General features: G+C 36.0%; 1 protein-coding gene across 4 annotated transcripts in view; it reads right to left on the bottom strand.

Annotated features, from left to right (window-relative positions):
- PTPN2 (protein tyrosine phosphatase non-receptor type 2) overlaps positions 1 to 18,328 on the bottom strand; it is a 67,563-nt gene that overhangs the window by 11,994 nt on the left and 37,241 nt on the right. For all 4 annotated transcript variants that reach the window (XR_004970134.1, XM_036323695.1, XM_036323697.1 and 1 more), the window contains exons 4-8: positions 17,748 to 17,846; positions 13,456 to 13,593; positions 5,871 to 6,080; positions 4,765 to 4,917; positions 1,360 to 1,541 (exon numbers count right to left, since the gene is read on the bottom strand). Coding sequence is in view for 3 of the 4 variants with exons in the window: in XM_036323695.1 (XP_036179588.1) it covers positions 1,360 to 1,541; positions 4,765 to 4,917; positions 5,871 to 6,080; positions 13,456 to 13,593; positions 17,748 to 17,846 (782 nt within the window). In the remaining variant the exon portion in view is untranslated. The remainder of the gene's footprint in view (positions 1 to 1,359; positions 1,542 to 4,764; positions 4,918 to 5,870; positions 6,081 to 13,455; positions 13,594 to 17,747; positions 17,847 to 18,328) is intronic.

The raw sequence follows: 18,328 nt of genomic DNA, 5'->3' as shown, positions 1-18,328 counted from the left end.
TGATGAAAAAATCTTGAATGCCTTTTCAGTGTCTACTATGACATTAAGAGCCAACCTTTTCCTAACCAAAATGTCTAACCTGAATCTAATAATGAAAAACAATCAGACGAATCCAGATTGAGGAGCATTCTAAAAGGAACTGGTCTTGCCCTAGCTGGTTTGGCTCAGTGGATAGAGCGTCGGCCTGTGGACTGAGGGGTCTCGGGTTTGATTCCGGTCAAGGGCATATGCCCGGGTTGTGGGCTCGTTCCCCAGTTGGGGGCGTGCGGGAGGCAGCCGATCGGTGGTTCTCTCTGATCATTGATGTTTCTATCTCTCTCTCCCTCTCTGAAATCAATAAAAATATATTTTAAAAAAGGAACTGGTCTAGAAGCTGCAAAAACGCCAAAGTCAAGCAAGAAAAAAAAAAAGTGGCGAACAGATTAAAGGAGACTAAAGCATCACATTAACTGGCTAGGCCAGTGTGGCTCAGTGGATGAAAATCCACTGAGAGGTCACCATTCCATTCCCTGTCAGGACACCTGCCCAGTTTGCAGTCTTGATCTCCAGTAGGGCGTGTGCAGGAGGCAGCCAATCAATGATTCTCTCTCATCATTGATGTTTCTACCTTTCTCCCTCTCCCTTCCTCTCTCTGAAATCAATAAAAAGATAATTTTAAAAAAAGAATCATGTTAACCAAATATGATGCATGATCCTCAATTAGATCTTGAATTTAAAAAAAAAAATAGCTATAGAGATTGGGACCATGAAAATGTTCCAAAATTTAGATTATGGTGATGACTATACAACTGTAAATATACTAAATCTATAGAAATGTACACTTTAAATGAATAAACTTAATGGTATGTAGATTATATCTAAAAGTTATGATGCGGATTTTTTTACAACTATATTAGATTTTAAAAAGTAATTTATTACTATATTAGATTTTTTTAAAACTTTATTCTTTTTCCAATAATAGAATTAAGCTTTAATATTCAATTAAATATTTTATAATTTTATAAAAGCCAGATTACCAATTACATTATAACTATAGTACAAACACTACATAATTGTGCAAATGGCAGGTATTCGTACCATTTATTTTCTCTACCATGCTATATATTTTAGCACCCAATTATATATATTAACTTTTATGCTCAATTCATATTTTGTTCAACATTTCCAACAGGTGTCTGTCTGTAAGTATTGGCTTCTTATTAGAATGGGAAGTTCCTTGAGATCAGTGATGTAATCATATACTATTTAAATACCTTCAGGTAATAAATAAGTGGTTATATTAGTTCAATAAACAAAGGGCCTACATTAGTTCACATCTACTGACTTTTCTAAAAAACAGTCTCATCTTTTTATTCTTACCTCTCACTGTTCTCCTCCACAGTATCTTGCATTTTAGAGGACAATCCTGTGTATCTGTCACCTGTCAGTTTTTCTTCTTCTAGCCCTATCCTGTTCCCATTGTATTTTTCATTCATTAGTTTGGTTGGTGAATGATCAAAAACAGGACATAAATCTTCTTTAGAAAGTTCTTTCCACCGTTTCTAGATAAGGAAGAGAAAAAAAACAAATGCAAACACTCAAATTTTGGCTTTTCTTAATATTAAAAGAACTTACGAATTGAAATTCTATAGTCAATTTAAGAAAACCCTATAATGCTGATAAATAGAAAAGGACCTCATTAAAATATTACTCATGGTGAGAAGATTTTAGCCAATGCCAGATTTTGTAAGACTCCTAATCCACAGATATGTAACCCTAGAAGCAGTGACCAAGATGGCACTTGAATGTGATCTAGTATCTCCTTATTCCTTGCCACAATCTAACCTAATGAAGAACCGATGGTGAGATCTCCAAGCAGGTCCCCGTGATGCCAAAGGACTTTAATATGGTTGACCCTACCAGTAATTCTAGCAGCTCCAGGTAGCCATCCCACACCAGGTTAGGGGAAACTCCTCTAGTATGCATAAACTTCAGAGTGGGCAGGATTTAGACCACAATGAAGAAAAATTACATTTTCATCACCTACCCACGAAGCCTGCTGTGATAATAAGATGACAGGTGAAAGGGCCTAGCATCATACCTGGCAAGTATTAGTCTCCTTTGCCCTTCCTGCCACCCTCCCTAGAGAGAGAGGACAAGGAAGAAGAGGTGCAGAGTATTTCTAGGCCTCTGGAAGATAAAGGCAGTGACAAAATACAGGCCAAAAAGGGAGAAGGTAAGTAGAACCTCAACACAGGGGATCACGGTCTCTGAAGTCTTTCTAGGGCTAATAAGACAACCATCCATCTCCTGCCAATAACCAGAGTAGTAGAGGAGGCAGAAGGGAGAGGAATGGCTTTGATTATTTATAACTTCAACACGGGCACAAAATGACTTGGTGTAGACGGGGTGGCCCCCTTTGAAGATCCTATCATGGAAAGATGGCGTCTCAAGTCTACTGAATAAGGAACTATATAGCTATTGTTGCAGGATTTGAATGATTTGAACAGAAATTAACAATGCAACCTATACTTTTATAGAACTTATGGGATGCGCACTCCCTGGAGTTACTTTGATACAAAACAGCATTGTTAAAACAGTCCTTGTATATTTACATTTTTTAAAATCCTGGAAAATTCATTAATACACTGATAAACGAGTTTCTAACTTGCCTCATTATTATACAACAGAGGAATTAAAAAGAAAAGGGCATTTTACCACACTCCAACTTTCCTGTGTCTATTTTATTAAGCTGTATATTAATGCATCTTTTTGTTTTATAGTAGTAGATTCACAAAAGACTTAGAGAACGTAAAATTCTATAATTTGTTATATTTGGAAGACAGTGAGTAATACAGTTTGGTACAATTTGGTGAGAAGATGAGAACACATTGAGCTGAATCCTGTGAGACGAGGCCAGAAAGAAAGCAGATCTCAAGGACAGAGGTCTCTGAAATTCATTTGAGAAACAACGGGGTGAAACTAAACTCTCCTGAGCAAGGACCTAAGAGGACTTAAACCATATCCAGAAAGAATATTTTGCCAATAGTTGTGAAAACTACCATAATGGAACATAAGAGTAAGATGTTTTCTCTTTAGATGACTATATATCATTTTTCTTTCTTCCCTTATTTCAAATTTTTGTTACTAAGTCCAAATAGATTTTTTATATTGAAGAAGATGCAAGTCAGGAAACAAAAGATACTTACTAAGCACTTACTGTCCTAATGCTTCAAGTACACTAGTTTTTAATCCTAAGAGGAATCTTAGGAGGTAGGTACTACTACTGTTCTTATTACAACCTTTTTATAGATGAGATGCGTTGAGAGAGTTTAAGTAACTTGTTCAACGCTATGCGGCTAATGAATAATAGGGTCAGAATCTTAAGCCAGGTACTCTAGATTAACTATCATATAAACCCTCATGATTACCTGTAAAAAGCACAGCAACTTCAAACACCAGATAGTTTAAGAAAGTACCCAATAAAAAATATTGAATTGTCTCCAGAATTTATGTTGGTCAATATCTGAAGTTTCTGTCCTCTACTAAGACCTAGTTATAGCAACTTGGCCTTATTCTAGACAAAACTCAACAATGTCAAAAAATGAGATGCCAAAAATAAAATCTTATTGGGCCACATCCCGGAATATGCAACAAATTCAGAATCTGTCAACAAGAAAAGCCCTCATCAAAGGGTGTGTGTGTGTGTGTGTGTGTGTGTGTGTGAGAGAGAGACAGAGAGAGAGAGAGAGAGAGAGAGAGAGAGAGAGAGAGAGAGAGAGAGAGAGAATATGCTGGTGATTAAAATAAAACACAATAATGTCATTTTGCCATGCCTCTGAGCAGCAAACTCACTCAACTAAAAGGCACTCCAAAATCAACTGCCTCAAATTCTCAATAAAATATCTATTATATAAACTAAGTATTCTATAATCTCAGATCAAGTTTTTAATGAGGAAAAGTGTCGAGTAACACTCCCTCCACGTTCTGCGTGGAGTAGGGTTCGGTATCTGAAAGAGGAGCCGCACAACAAATGAGAGAAAAAGACACGAGATAATTTTGCAATATTGGGGGACCAGGCGGGCAAGTCCCGAAGGACTTCCACCCATGCTCAGGCTGCTCCAATCTTTTATTGATCTGGAGTAGCCTTTAGGGTAAGGAGGTTTCAATGACACACAAATCAGCAGACAATTTCCAGGAATGGACAAAGTATCTGATTAGCTCATAGATTTCCAGGAGTAGGCAGAGTATCTGGTTAACAATAATCAACAAGGATCTACATAAGTATCTAAGGAATTAAGGGAACTAAGGTGGGGATGCTTCAACTATTATTACCTAAATTAACTGGGTGGTTCCTAGATTAACTGGGTGGTGCACAGTTCTGACCTTTGCTAGGACTTTCAAGCCCTGACCTTTACTAGGACTTTCAAGGGCTACTAGCTTTTGGGGGATCTCTGTCTAAACTCAGCTAGTGAAGACAATGAATGGACTCCGGCAGAAAAGTACCTAAATTTTCTGGTTTATTTTTTTTTCTAGTTTATTTTAATGATTAAATGCTTAAACCCTCCTTACATGAAAATTTTATTTTCTTTTTCACATGAGGCTGAGGTAGGTATATTTGAGGAAGTGAGCTTAAATTTTATAATTGTAAATTGGCCAGCTGGATTTGCCACATGAATGTAAATATGCCTTTTGGAAGGGAGACTATAAGTTGCTTAAATGGAGTGCAGTTATTTGATGCTAATCATATTACACAGGTACTATTTTTTCCCTGAAAAAGCTTACCTGTATATTTGAATCTCCTTTTATAAATTTTGCTCCTTCTATTATAGTCATATATGAAAATCTGAGTTGATCTGGCGTCTGAATAAGTCCCATTCGATATTTTCTCATATTCAGTAACAGTTGTTTAATGTTAATATCATCTCCTTTCTCCATCTGCAAAAAAAGGTAGAAAGTAAATTATTCAAGCCTTTTGTTGTTAAGAGTCCAGGAAAGAGAAGCAATACAGGATAATTGCTAAGAGTTTTGGCATGTCCTATGTTCTTCCTAAGAAACAAGGATAAGTTATCATCAAAGTTGCATGTCTGTACAAAACCACCTTCCCCAGACACCTGTTCTCTCCCCACCTCAACTGTTTAAATAGTAGATGGAGGACTTTTGGACTTTTAGCTGATTCACAATTGATTCCAAACCAATCACAGTCAACTCGTTCAACTTGCCCAGTGTTTGGTCTAAGGAAGGATTTATGACCAGTTCTGGCTTAATGTAAAGAAAGGTTCACTGAGATTATTAGTGCTCTTTTTTTTTTTTTTTTTTTTTAAAGAAGATTGTGGCAGGAGTAAAGCTTTTTGCCCACTGCCCTTCCGCCTTCATGTCTGTGCACAGCAGCCATCTGGAGATGGTGAAGAAGGAAAACAGAAAGAGCCCAGATCCACAACGACACTGGTGAGACACTGCATCAGCCCTGGACTATTGATATGGTATTATAACCACCATACCTCCCCACAGCTAAAAAAGAAAAAAGTTGTTGAAATTTTGTTTGGCAGGGAACAGGCACAAACACAATTCAGTTTTAATAGTCACCATTAATAGAACAGACACTGGAGTTTTACACATGTCAAAGTTCACTTTGATACATCAATCCAATTTTTGAATGAAATATACTATATATAGGCATCAATAGATGTATTAAGGTGCAACTGTTCTTATATTTTGTAAGTGCAGCTGCAATAGTGTACATGAGATTTTTAGTTTTGTTTTTTTGTAAAAAGGCAGAAGTTTAAATTTGAAAAACGCAGTTCTAGGATACTGACATTAGAGCTCATTTCTGCTAATGGAAACAATACAAAAGTAAACATGCCTAAAATTAGATCATAAGAGGCACTTACCAGAACAAGACACGTATCTACTAGAGAAAAGGTGCCTGACCGCCCAATGCCTGCACTGCAGTGGATCACTGCAGGCCCATGTTCAGGACTCAAGGAACCTGATTCTCTCACTTTACATAAGAAATTGAGAAATGAAGCTGGTGATTCAGGGACTCCAAAATCTGGCCAGGTAGTATAATGAAAGTGAGATATTGTTCTGGTTTCACCACTCTGAAAGGTAAAAATCAAAGGAAAAAGTTAGTTCTTTCTTCTTTTAAAAAATTACTTCAGAAAGGTTGTGTTTTGTGTAATGCTTTGAATCCTATGGACTTTTAGTACCTGATTTTTCCTTTGGTTTTTGATAATAATTTACACAAGTTTGGGAAAATTTTCTTTAGAATATTTTAATAATAGCTAACACATTATTTTGCAGGTATATTCTAAGTGTTTTATGTATTGAGCATACAACAATCCTTTTAAAAACCATTTTATAGATGAGAAAACAGAGCTAAAAGGTTGAGTGATTTATTCAACATCACACATTTAGAAATAGGCAGAGCCAGAATTTAAAGATGCAATCTGGTGCAGCATTTGGGTTCTTAACCACTAACCTGTACCATATATGTTGCGTATTATTTTTTTTAATTCATACATGATGATGAGTGGATTCTTTTTTCCCCCTATTTTTAAAAATGTCTACTAGTATAATTTTACATTTTTTAATGGTTTCTCTTTTAGGAATTCCAATTTTTTTTAGATATAATCTTTTTCCATTCTATGAGTTATCTTTTAGATTCTGCTACAAAGGCACAGAGGAACAACTTAAGAATTTAAAAAAAAACCTTTACATTTTTTAATAGAAATTGCTCTCTTAATTGCTGCTTTTCCCTATGGTAATAATTTCCAGTCCTAAAACTGTTTATATGCCTTTGCTGATATGCTAAAATGGTTTACCAACATGCTAAATGTTTCCTGTCTCTTAATGCCTGCCTGGCATTCACTATCACTTCCTGGATATTCCTGATGATCTTATATTTCTGAATAACTCATTATGAAAATGTTCCTTAGCTTTTGCCAATTGCCTTTTGCCCCAAGAAGCACTTATGTGCCTTGTACTTTTCATTTCTGTAAACGAAGCAATAATCCTCTAACATGTCTTTGCACAATTTTTCAGTTTTATGATGTTTTTGGTAGGAGAAGCCATAGAAGCAACATAAAAAGTCATGATATTTTTAATGGTTAACAGCTAAACATTATTATTATAGCATCCTGCTTTCAATATAAATTTTCAAAACTAAAGTCAGTTTTCATTAAAAAAATAATAGAATTTCCCCCTTTTCAGTAGAAATAAAGAATCCTAAGTCCCAGACTAAGTTATATCAGTTAGGTATAGAACTGATAAAACAGTGCAGAAATTTAAAAATATATTTAAAAAAGGTTCAGTATATAGTGTTAGTGACTAATTTTATATCCAGCTTTCATAATTCCAAATATATCATGATCCTGCACAGATTAATATACTAAGGTACTAGAAGATCTCCCTACTACTAATAAAAATGATCATTGTGGTTACTAGACTTCAAAACATTTCCAAAGTATGGGACGTGAAGGAAGCCAGGCTGTAAAAGATACATACTGTAGGATTCCGCTTATATGACAGTCTGGAAAAGGCAAAATTATAGGAATAGAAGCAGCTCAGTGGATTCGAGGAGCTGGGAGTGGGGGGTGGGGGGTAGGGCTGACTGTACACAGGCATGAGAAAATTTGGAGAGGGATGTTGATGGGGGGTGTTACACAACTAAATGCATTCTCAAAACTCAGAACTGGCCCTGGCCGGTTTAGCTCACTGGATAGAGCGTCGGCCTGGGGACTAAAAGGTCCCAGGTTCGATTCTGGTCAAGGGCATGTACCTTGGTTGCGGGCACATCCCCGGTGGGGAGTATGCAGGAGGCAGCTGATCGATGTTTCTAACTCTCTATCCCTCTCCCTTCCTCTCTGTAAAAAAATCAATAAAATATATTTTAAAAAAAAACCCAAAAAACCAAAAAACCTCAAAAACTGTATACTAAAAAGATAGTATCTTACTGTATACGAAAGAGGGAATTAAATTTACTGTATTAAAGAAAGGTATTTAAAACATTCAAATTAAGAAGTTTTTTACAAAGTCATAAATGGACAGGTAACAACCTGACAACCACCTGCTGTGGTCATCAGCCACCATGCAGTGCTAACCATGCACAACAGAGCCAGACTTGGTCCATGTGAGCCTAAACCAGGTATGGTATGAACCTGTTGGATACCCCAGGTCTTGGGGAGGTAGCCCAGGACCCTGCTTGCATATAAGCTGTGCTCCTTAGGGTGTGGCCCAGTGTTCCTATGTGGTTATATGTTCAGTTATTGCATCATCTCCTGGCTCAATACCTATGGTTACCTCACAATCCTAAGTGACTGCTTGCTTTTTCTTTGCTTGTATGATTTTGGCTCAAGACTAGTGGTCCCTTGTGTGTGTGTTTTTCCAAATTCAGGTCATGCTGTCTGAGATACTCAAAGCCAGTTCCCAGAAATGCTCGCAACTATTTGTATAATACAGTCTTCTCCACTAATAGATTTTTGAAAAATTGGTCTTTTTCTTCTCTACCAAACTATACTAAAAAAACTTCTTTAATTTAATCCTACTGGAAAAAAAAAAAGATTAAAAAAAAACACAACTCACAAAACCATGTAAGTCCCAAAAGACCACATAAAGCAATGAGACTTATGCTTACTCTGTGGTATAAAAAAAAAATGTTTATATGCATAATTGGACCCCCTTTCCCTCTTTTTCATGTGTGGGGGGAAAAGGTTTGCCAAAGGATAGAGCTAAACAAAATGAATCTTTATTCCAAACAAGCTCTACATTTCGACTTTAGAATATTTGACAAATCCTTATTTCAAAACTGTGGAAGCACTCTTTCCTTCTCCTAAGTCACCACATCACATCCGTTTTTCTTCAGTGATGCCCAGTCCATCCCTCCCACCCTTTTCCCACTTTTGTATCTCACACCCACATACACCTGGTTTGCATCCACAACTTCATAGCTATCCCCATCTCTAGCTGCTCTGTACATGCCTGCTAAATTTTCTCTGTAAAATGTTGCATTATGTGTACTAACTCTACATAAAAATGTCAGTGGGTCACTATTCTTTTTAAGGCAAAAATCTCATTTACATTTTTTGAAGGAGAATTCTAAATTTAAAGTCTTTGAATAAGGATCTCAAACTCATTATGGGGGGGGGGAAGTAGGCTTACAGTTATTTCTATGAAAAATACAATAATTAATAAATAACATAAAAGTAAACTCTGTATTTTGCATAGTCACAACTGTAAACCTACGTCTGCCCCACCCTGTATATGGAGACCAGAAAGATAATCTAGAGTTGAGTAGGTCTGAGACAATGGGGAGCTGATAGGCTTAAGGCAATGATAACTTAAGAGCATGCCATCTAAAGCCATTCAAGTTACTTATTATTTTTTATCATCAATATACATAATATTACATATTTTCTAATTAGTATAAATCTATACAGCTCTATGGTTCCAATTCTAATAATTTTTATACTTTAAGCATATATAGGAGGTACCAAGATTATGATTCTAAAAGGCTTTCCTAATCCCCAATTTTGTCGACTATAAATGGGGTTAACAAGAGTACTTATCTTAGAAGGCTATTGTGAGGAATAATTGAAACTACTAATGCAAAGTGCCTAACATATGCTTGATAAATGCTTACCATAAACTATTTCTGAAACTATTATACTAATTCATTACCTTTATTGTAGCCCCTAATAAGCTCTAATCAATTGTAAACTCTCCACATTTTCAATAGTGAATTATTTCCTCTGCACTCGAAGAATATTGAAGTTTGTTAACCCTATCTCCTAAATACTGACTTATCATATCTATACCCTCACTGTCACTGCCTTACTTTAGTCTCTCATTATTTTTGCCAGGAGATTAATATTGTCCATGTTAAATATTTAGTTACTTTGATTTAGTTTGAAAGATTACTAGAACTCACCAGATTCAAAGGGGAGGAGAGGGACATGAATAGTTAGGGTATGGGGTTTTCGTGCTAAGCAAAGAAAAAAGCAATACTCAGGGGCACGGGCCCCCAAGGAAAAGCCTACTTGGAAGTGTAAGTCTTTCAGCAAGAACAAATCCTGAGTGCCCGAGGAGATTAGACAAGGAGGCAAGGACCAGACTAGGCTGGGTCATGGGCTTCCGCATTGCCCATGGAAGGTTTTTAGAGCATGGTGAAAGGATCATGCCTGCATTTGAGAATAACCACTCAGGTGCAGTATGGTGAAAAATGTACTCAGTGCAATGGCAAAAGGAAGTTCAAAGGTAACAGGTAAGGACTGTGCCCATGAGGAGTTGAAAACCTTGTTATATGGAGTCAAAATACACAATACACATGTAAAAATAGTGAACAAGCCAGTACAATGGTAAAACTTAAATTATGGAGAGAAGCTTGTAGCTGTTAGAAATAAATACATCACAGATATGAGATCTAAGAAAGAAATGGGACACAAGTGATAGCGCTTGAAGGCTACAAATAGGCAGAGAAGAGAGGACATTCCAGGTGGGATAAACCTTTATGCTGTTTTAACTCAAATCCCAGCTAAACTTCATAATACTTAGACACTCATCTGTTTTGGGCAAATCTACAGGAACAGAGAAATAGACGGCCAGCTGTTGGCATTACAACAGTATTCCTGAAACTTGGTAAACATATAGCTGGCCAACAGTATTATGGAAAATAGTGAAAGGCAACTAAAAAAACACCTAAAAAACAAATAAGTACTCTTGATGACCTTGTATTTTAAAAGCCCCTCAAAAAATATCTTCACAGCTTAAGCCACAGGGCCACTTTAAAAGCAGAGATTGAATCTCTTCATTCGGGGCCAAAGTTCAGATTCTTAGCTATAATCAAGACACTGGAGAAAACTGCTGGTATGTAGCTTTACTGATCCATTAAGACAAGAGCTCTGTAAAAGAGCAGGGCCTGCACAGACTGCTTTTGGCCCTGGATCTGTTAATAGATACAAGCCAGACTCCTTTAGAAGCCAACTGGTTCTCTGAAGCTCAGGGATTATCAAGAAAGATCTGTAAGGGGAAACGGCCTAGGGGCGGGGGGGGGGGGCAGGACAAAGGGGGTCAATGGGGGGGGGGGGACATATGTAATACTTTCAACAATAAAGCTTAAAAAATAAAAAAGATCTGCAGGTGAGGTTGGCTATCCTCCCCTACTTCAGTGATGGCAAACCTTTTGAGCTCGGCGTGTCAGCATTTTGAAAAACGCTAACTTAACTCTGGTGCCGTGTCACATAGAAATTTTTTGATATTTGCAACCACAGTTAAAGACTTATATTTTTGATATTTATTTTATATATTTAAATGCCATTTAACAAAGAAAAATCAACCAAAAAAATGAGTTCGCGTGTCACCTCTGACACACGTGTCAGAGGTTCGCCATCACTGCCCTACTTCATCCCTCCCTCATTATTTCTTTCTCCCTCAACCTGTTTTCAATTACCATTACTCCACAGTCCTTTGCAATTCATTAGTATTTCAAAGGAAAAAGGTATGGGCAACTACTAATAACTATGGATCCTGCACTGAGTCTTCGACATTATTATGGTATTAACTCACTTGATACTTAATGACCCCATGAGACAGGTACATCATTATCCTCACTTTGTAGATGAGACCAATCACACAACCAAGAGCGGTGAGCTGGGACTTAAACTCAGGCAATTTGGTTCGAGTCTAAATATCTAACCAAATGCAATTCTACCTCTCACACTGAAATGCTACTTTATTCTTCTAACATTCCTAGTTCTTACTAAAGATCTTAAACTAGAATATAAACAAATTGTTGCTATTTAATTATGGTAGACTGAACCCAGGCCAGTAAGAAATCATGCAGTTGCTAGCAACTAAAACAGAGTGGTTGGTCAGCTCACATGGTAACCTCAACTTTAGAAAGATGCTTTAGAACCAAGAACTTTCTTTTTCTACAAAGTCTTTTTCAAAAGACTTAACCCCATGTCATTAGAATATAGGAGATCTGAATTTGAGTTCTGGTCTGTCATTTATTAGCTGAGTAGTCTGTCTATAGGAGTGTGGGGGGAAATCCTATAACCTAACAGATTTTAGTGTTTGTTGGTTTTTAAAGAAAATATGAAGTAAAGGGATATTAAGAATATTTACTCTATCCACATTCCAGGAACACTGTGGGTCAAATGATATGTGAAAGTGCTTTGTGAACTGATAAACAAAACACAAAAGTCACTGTTTTATTATTTGAGATATAATCAATTTTCAATTAGGTTTCAGAAACAGGGAAAAACATCTATGCCCTTCTTCATTTTAATGACATAGAGATGAAGTACCTGGGATAAATACCAAAAGAAGATGATTCAGAGAACCATGAGAAGTTTATGGAAATGCAGTTCTGTTTCTGGGAATAGCATTGTACAATCCAGTATCAAATAGCTTAAGACATATGTAAATGAAACAGTTGGTGCAGAATAAATACAGTAAGGGAAATTTAAAAATTTACAAGTCTAAGCCTTATAATTCCCAACCCTGAGCCTTCTTAGAGGACCTAAAGAGATAACATAATAAGCTTAGTTATGGATGTCATGGAAAGCTGGACCTGGGCCTTAAGTACATAGTACTCTAAGTACCTGTGCTTAGAGTATAAAATAAAAAGAGGTATTCAAGAGATCAACCATAGAAATATTTCTAGGTATCTAGAAAATACTTTTATGTATATCCCTTTGTTCTCTGTAAAGCCTTTTTTGTTAATAATCATGTTAATTAATCTACTTAATGGTTAACTAAAAGAGTATCTCATATTATAGACTAGATACATTCCTTTTTGTTTTGTTTTGTTTGCACTAGATACATTCTTAAAGTCATTTATGGCAGGCAAACATTTTCCTATTTTCTAGTTTTCTTAGTTTCTAATTGCATTTCAGAATCACTCTCATTTCATATTTTCTAGATATTCTAATTACAATACAAAGAAGGTAAAAGAGGTAAGTGGGAAAAGAAGAGAAAGGTCTTGATCCCCAGCTTGACAACAGCAGGCTCACAATCCACCATTTACATGTATCTCAACCAAGTACCAGAGAACAATTCTTATATTTCTGGAAAAAATCCAAGTATACACTCTTAAGACCACATGTTCAATTTATTTCACCATTTCTCCCAATTCAGTAATGCCAAATTTCTGTGTGGTGAATCACTTAAATTAACAACATTCTAGTAAGTTATTTTTTTAAATAGCTTGCTACTTTGAACAGTGGTAAGTACCAGGAGCTGTCGTTTATTGGGTTCCTATTCTGCATTAGGTGCTTCGCATACACATCTTCATTTGATCTCAATGGTCCAGAAAAGGAAGTATTATGATAAAAATGTGCTACTCCGAACTTCAAATCTAATAACAAAGAACATCTGAAACTAATGTAATATTGTGCCAATTATAATTTTTAAAAAATCTTAATAAAGAATAATTCTTTAAATTTTCATATAACTTTGGGGCATGAAAAGTCTTACATTGATATTTTCTAACTGCAGTAGATGTACTGTATAATATGACTTCACATCTTCTGACAAGAACTTCACACTGAATCCTGTTTCTTTAAACAGCATCTCCCGGTCGTCTTTTGTTGGCCAGTACTGTGCACATTTAACCTAAATTTAAGAATATGTATATATATATATTTAGAATATAGACATTATAAAACCATAAAAAGTTGGGGGTAAAAACAAACCACATACATAGATACTATTTTTTTCAACAATCCAAATCTAAGAACAGTCACACTATATTTGATGTTTATTTTAATCTGATGGGCATTTTATAAGGGCAGGTTTGTAAAATGTTCCTATAACATATATAAAAGTCACAAACAGGTATCATACTCATAAAATAAAAATGAACCTGTCATTTCAAAAGCATAAAAACATAGAGTAACATCATACTGGCAATTCCCTTTATGTTTCCAAAAGTACCAAACACTTAGAAGAATCTTGTATTCAAACAATATTGAAAAGGCTCTACTTTATAAGTAGTTTCCATAAATATATATGAATCTACTACTAAATGCTACATATCTAGAAATAACACTTCATATTTACTTACTAAAATTAAGTCAGACAAGAGTATCAAAAGGTAACCCACCTTTACCGAGAGTTATTACCTTTTGGCAGAACTACTAATATGAAATTAGGTTTGTGACAATAAAAGTATCTTCCCAAAAGCCAAATTATGAAGCCAGTAGGCTGAGGCAAGGTTAGTCATTTCATTAATAAACCACATCATTTTAGAAAAGAAGACTAATTAAACTAAGAGGAACAGAGACATGAATAAATAAAATAGATCATTTCTTAAGAGGAAAAGAAGAAAATTAAAATAAAATTAAAAAATAAATGAAGTGACAAATAGAATTAGAGAGACATTGTGATAAATATAAAAAATGGGCAAAGAGCCGAAACCAGTTTGGCTCAGTGGATAGAGCGTCGGCCTGCGGACTGCAAGGTCCCAGGTTCGATTCCGGTCAAGGGCATGTACCTTGGTTGCGGGCACATCCCCAGTAGGAGATGTGCAGGAGGCAGCTGATCGATGTTTCTCTCTCATCGATGTTTCTAACTCTCTATCTCTCTCCCTTCCTCTCTGTAAAAAATCAATAAAATATATTAAAAAAAAAATGGGCAAAGAAAATCTAACACATATATAATAGGAGGACCCAAAGAACACCAAAGCAAGCAAGAGAACAATAAATAATAAAAGTGATTCAATAAATTTTTCTTTAAAAAGAGAAAAAAATATTTCAATTCACATAATGAAAGAGTACACTATGCACCTGGAGAAACTAACCCAGAATGCCCGTAAGACATATTTAGGTACAATTAATAGAATGTGGAGAGAAAAATCCCTTGGGTAACCTAGGTTAAAAAAAAAAGTGACTTATAAAGGAAAAACAATAAGATTTCCATTTGACTTTGAAAGTAATTTGAATGCCAGAAAGAAATGAAGTAATATATTTAAGTTGCTCAAAGAAAAGCTAATGTAAAAAGGAGTTCATGTCTTGCCAAACTGACTTTTAAGTATTATGACAGCAGGTAAACTGTTATCAACATGTAAGAAATCAGGGACTATAATATAATGCCTGTGAGTCCTTCCTTAGGATCCACCAGAAAATGACTATAGACAGAACAACTGGAAAGACAGTAACAAAAACTGGTGATGAATATTAAATACACATTTACATGTAGAACTAAGATTTCTAGTCTATGGCCATACCACGCTGAACGCGCCAGATCTTGTCTGATCTCGGAAGCTAAGCAGGGTCGGACCTGGTTATTACTTGGATGGGAGAACTAAGATTTCTAAAGGGATATAAGAGAGACTCTAGTATGCTATATACTCTGACAACGTAGGTAAAACATAACACACACACACAGAAAGAATGGAGAAAACAAAAACTTTTAAACATTTTTCAGGAATTATTTTGGTGATGGAGTTGGTACTGTTTTTAGGACTAATATTTGTGTGAAATTTGGGACAAAGTAAATGAGTCGTTATAAAATATTCTACATCCCTAGTGTCTTTTGAGAACCAGAATGGAAGGTAACACATATAAAGTAGAACAAATTAAGCCAACCCCTATATTCCTAAATTTAATTTGGAAATATCAGTATGAACTCCTGAGGTATTATTATCTTAACATACAAACATATTTTTTCTCTGGCTCTGTTCACTGAAAAGCTTTAAAAACAATGACCAACCCAGTAGCAAGGCTCCTTAAAGACATGCCTGAGCCTGGCCGCTGTGGCTCAGTGACTGAGTGTGGACCCAGGAACCAAAAGGTCAGTGGGTGGATTCCCGATTAGGGCACATGCTGGGGTTGCGGGCTCAATCCCCAGGAGGGGGCGTGCAGGAGGCAGCCAATGGATGATGTTTCTCTCATCGAGGTTTCTATCTCTCTATCCCTCTCTCTCTCTAAAAATCAATAAAAACATATTAAATTTAAAAAAAGAAATGCCTGATTCCCTGAAAAAGAGTTTTAAGATGAGCCTTCAATATGTCGTTATTCCAGATAGCAAGAAGGCTATTAAGGACTCTTAGGTTTGTTTTAAAAGGACGCAGGGCCCAACTTGAAGAGGTAGCAGGAATCTCTTCAAGTAAAATGAAATTAATAAAATATTTTTTAATCCATGAGTTCATAATAATTGATATGCCCCTCCCTAAGACTAAAAGAACCCTAACTGGTCACCTGTTGAGGACACTAGGGAATCAACTGTTTTAAAAACTGCTTTTTCTCTATAAAAGTGGTCAAGTAACTGGAATGAAAAAAATTTTTTTAATATAAGTATTTCAACATAAACTCAAAAAGGAATGATAAAATTGTAGTATCACTATTTTGTAACCCCCTAAACGAAGGAACTAAGGACTGAACAACAATGGCTGCTAACATCATAAAAAGAAAGATAATCAGACATTATAGACCTCTTGATAAGGTCTTCATCACCACCTATGAAGTAATCATCCCCCAAATAATTAAACATGAATCCTCTTAAGTGTCTAGATCCAACCACCATAAATATGATCTCCAATTTTTGGTGGCAATCTTATCTTATTTATACAGTAATACACCAAAGTTTAAACATCAGATTAAAATAAACATCAAATAGCCCTCCTATTATGAGGGCTAAAACTAATAAAGCATCTAGTTTGCAATGCTGCTCAAGCTGTTCAAACTGACAATGCCATCATGACTTAATTTTTAAATCATATTGGAAACCATGAAAAATCACTGTAACTGATTGTTGGACATTCTGGTATGTCAATGCCACTTCAGAGATAAATTGGAAAAATTTTCACCACCATAGAAAACCAGCAACTATAAATTTAGATAACAATAAGAATCAGGAATCTGGGGGGAGGGTGGGGGTTAATGGGGGGGATGAGGACACATTTGTAATACCTTAACTAATAATAATAAAAAAAACAAAAACATGCCGAGACCAGTTTGGCTCAGTGGATGGAGCATCGGCCTGCGGACTGAAGGGTCCTGGGTTCGATTCCGGTCAAGGGCATGTACCTGGGTTGCGGGCACATCCCCAGTAGGAGATGTGCAGGAGGCAGCTGATCGATGTTTCTAGCTCTCTATCTCTCTCCCTTCCTCTCTGCAAAAAATCAATAAAAATATATTTTAAAAAAACACACAAAACAAAAACAAAAACAAAAACAAACAAACAAACATAAAGAATCAGGAATCTGAAGTAGAATAGTTCAAGATCTTAAGGCTGAAAGACACCTTAATGATAATACTTTCCAATGTGCTGAGTTGACAGAAAATCAACCTAAAGCTGCAGTTAAAAGACTTAACCTACGTTATAGCAGTAATTAGCATTGTGTTTAGATTGTAATTCAAATTTCAAAAATTTCCCACTTACTATCTCATGACTGAAGAGCCAATAATAATCTATAAAGATTTTAAAAGTCTCATCACTTTAATCTTTTCTAAAACTTCCAAGATTTTTTATGATAATATATTGTAAAGATTCTACTAAAGCCTAGGTGTTCAAAAGTTTTATGTCTACTCCTAGTTAGTATTTGTTCCATTATATTTATATCTTTGAGGGTAGTAGTCTGCAATTGTTACTTAAATATTTAAGGTAAGAAAGGAAAAGCATACTTTAGTTCTTTGGATAAGAAACACCACCTTTTAGCAATTAAAGCCCAAAAGTTATGAATGAATATCACAAAAGAAATATGAAAATATTTATAAGTTAATGATCACAAGCAGGACACTAAGCTGTAAATATTAATTATTACTCACCGATTCTTTCTCTACAACTCGGTTTAGCATCACAACTGCTTTCGTCTTTTGCTGCCAAACCATGAGCCAGAAATGACAACCTGTATTAGGAAGTGGACCCTGTAAGAACAGGGGGAAGAAAAAGTAGATTAAGAGAAAGGTGATGGAGTAAGGCTTGAGGAAAACTCCTTATAGTATGCTTCTGTTGAGAACAATGTATTGGATCATAATTGGTAAATGACAACTTTAAATCCACTTGAATTTAAAAATATATCTGGGTCTGGGTCTGGCTGGTGTGGCTCAATGGTCAGAGTGTCATCTTGAACACTGAAGGGTAACAGGTTCAGTTCCTAGTCAACAGCACATACCTGGGTTGTAGGATCAATCCCCAGCCCTGGTCAGTCTGGGCATATGCGGGAGGCAACCAATCGACGTGTCTCTCTCACATCATGTCTGTCTGTTTTTCTCTCTCCCTCCCTCCCTCCCTCCCACTCTTTTCCTTCCTCCCTTCCACGGTCCCCTGAAAAAATATTAAAGGAGCCCTAGCCGGTTTGGCTCAATGGATAGAGTGTTGGACTGAAGGGTCTCAGGTTCGATTCCAG

This window comes from Myotis myotis, unplaced genomic scaffold (assembly GCF_014108235.1).
Source record: "Myotis myotis isolate mMyoMyo1 unplaced genomic scaffold, mMyoMyo1.p scaffold_m19_p_9, whole genome shotgun sequence".
Taxonomy (NCBI): domain Eukaryota; kingdom Metazoa; phylum Chordata; class Mammalia; order Chiroptera; family Vespertilionidae; genus Myotis; species Myotis myotis.
Note: the sequence above shows the minus strand (reverse complement) of the source record. Positions and strands in the feature narration are given on the sequence as shown.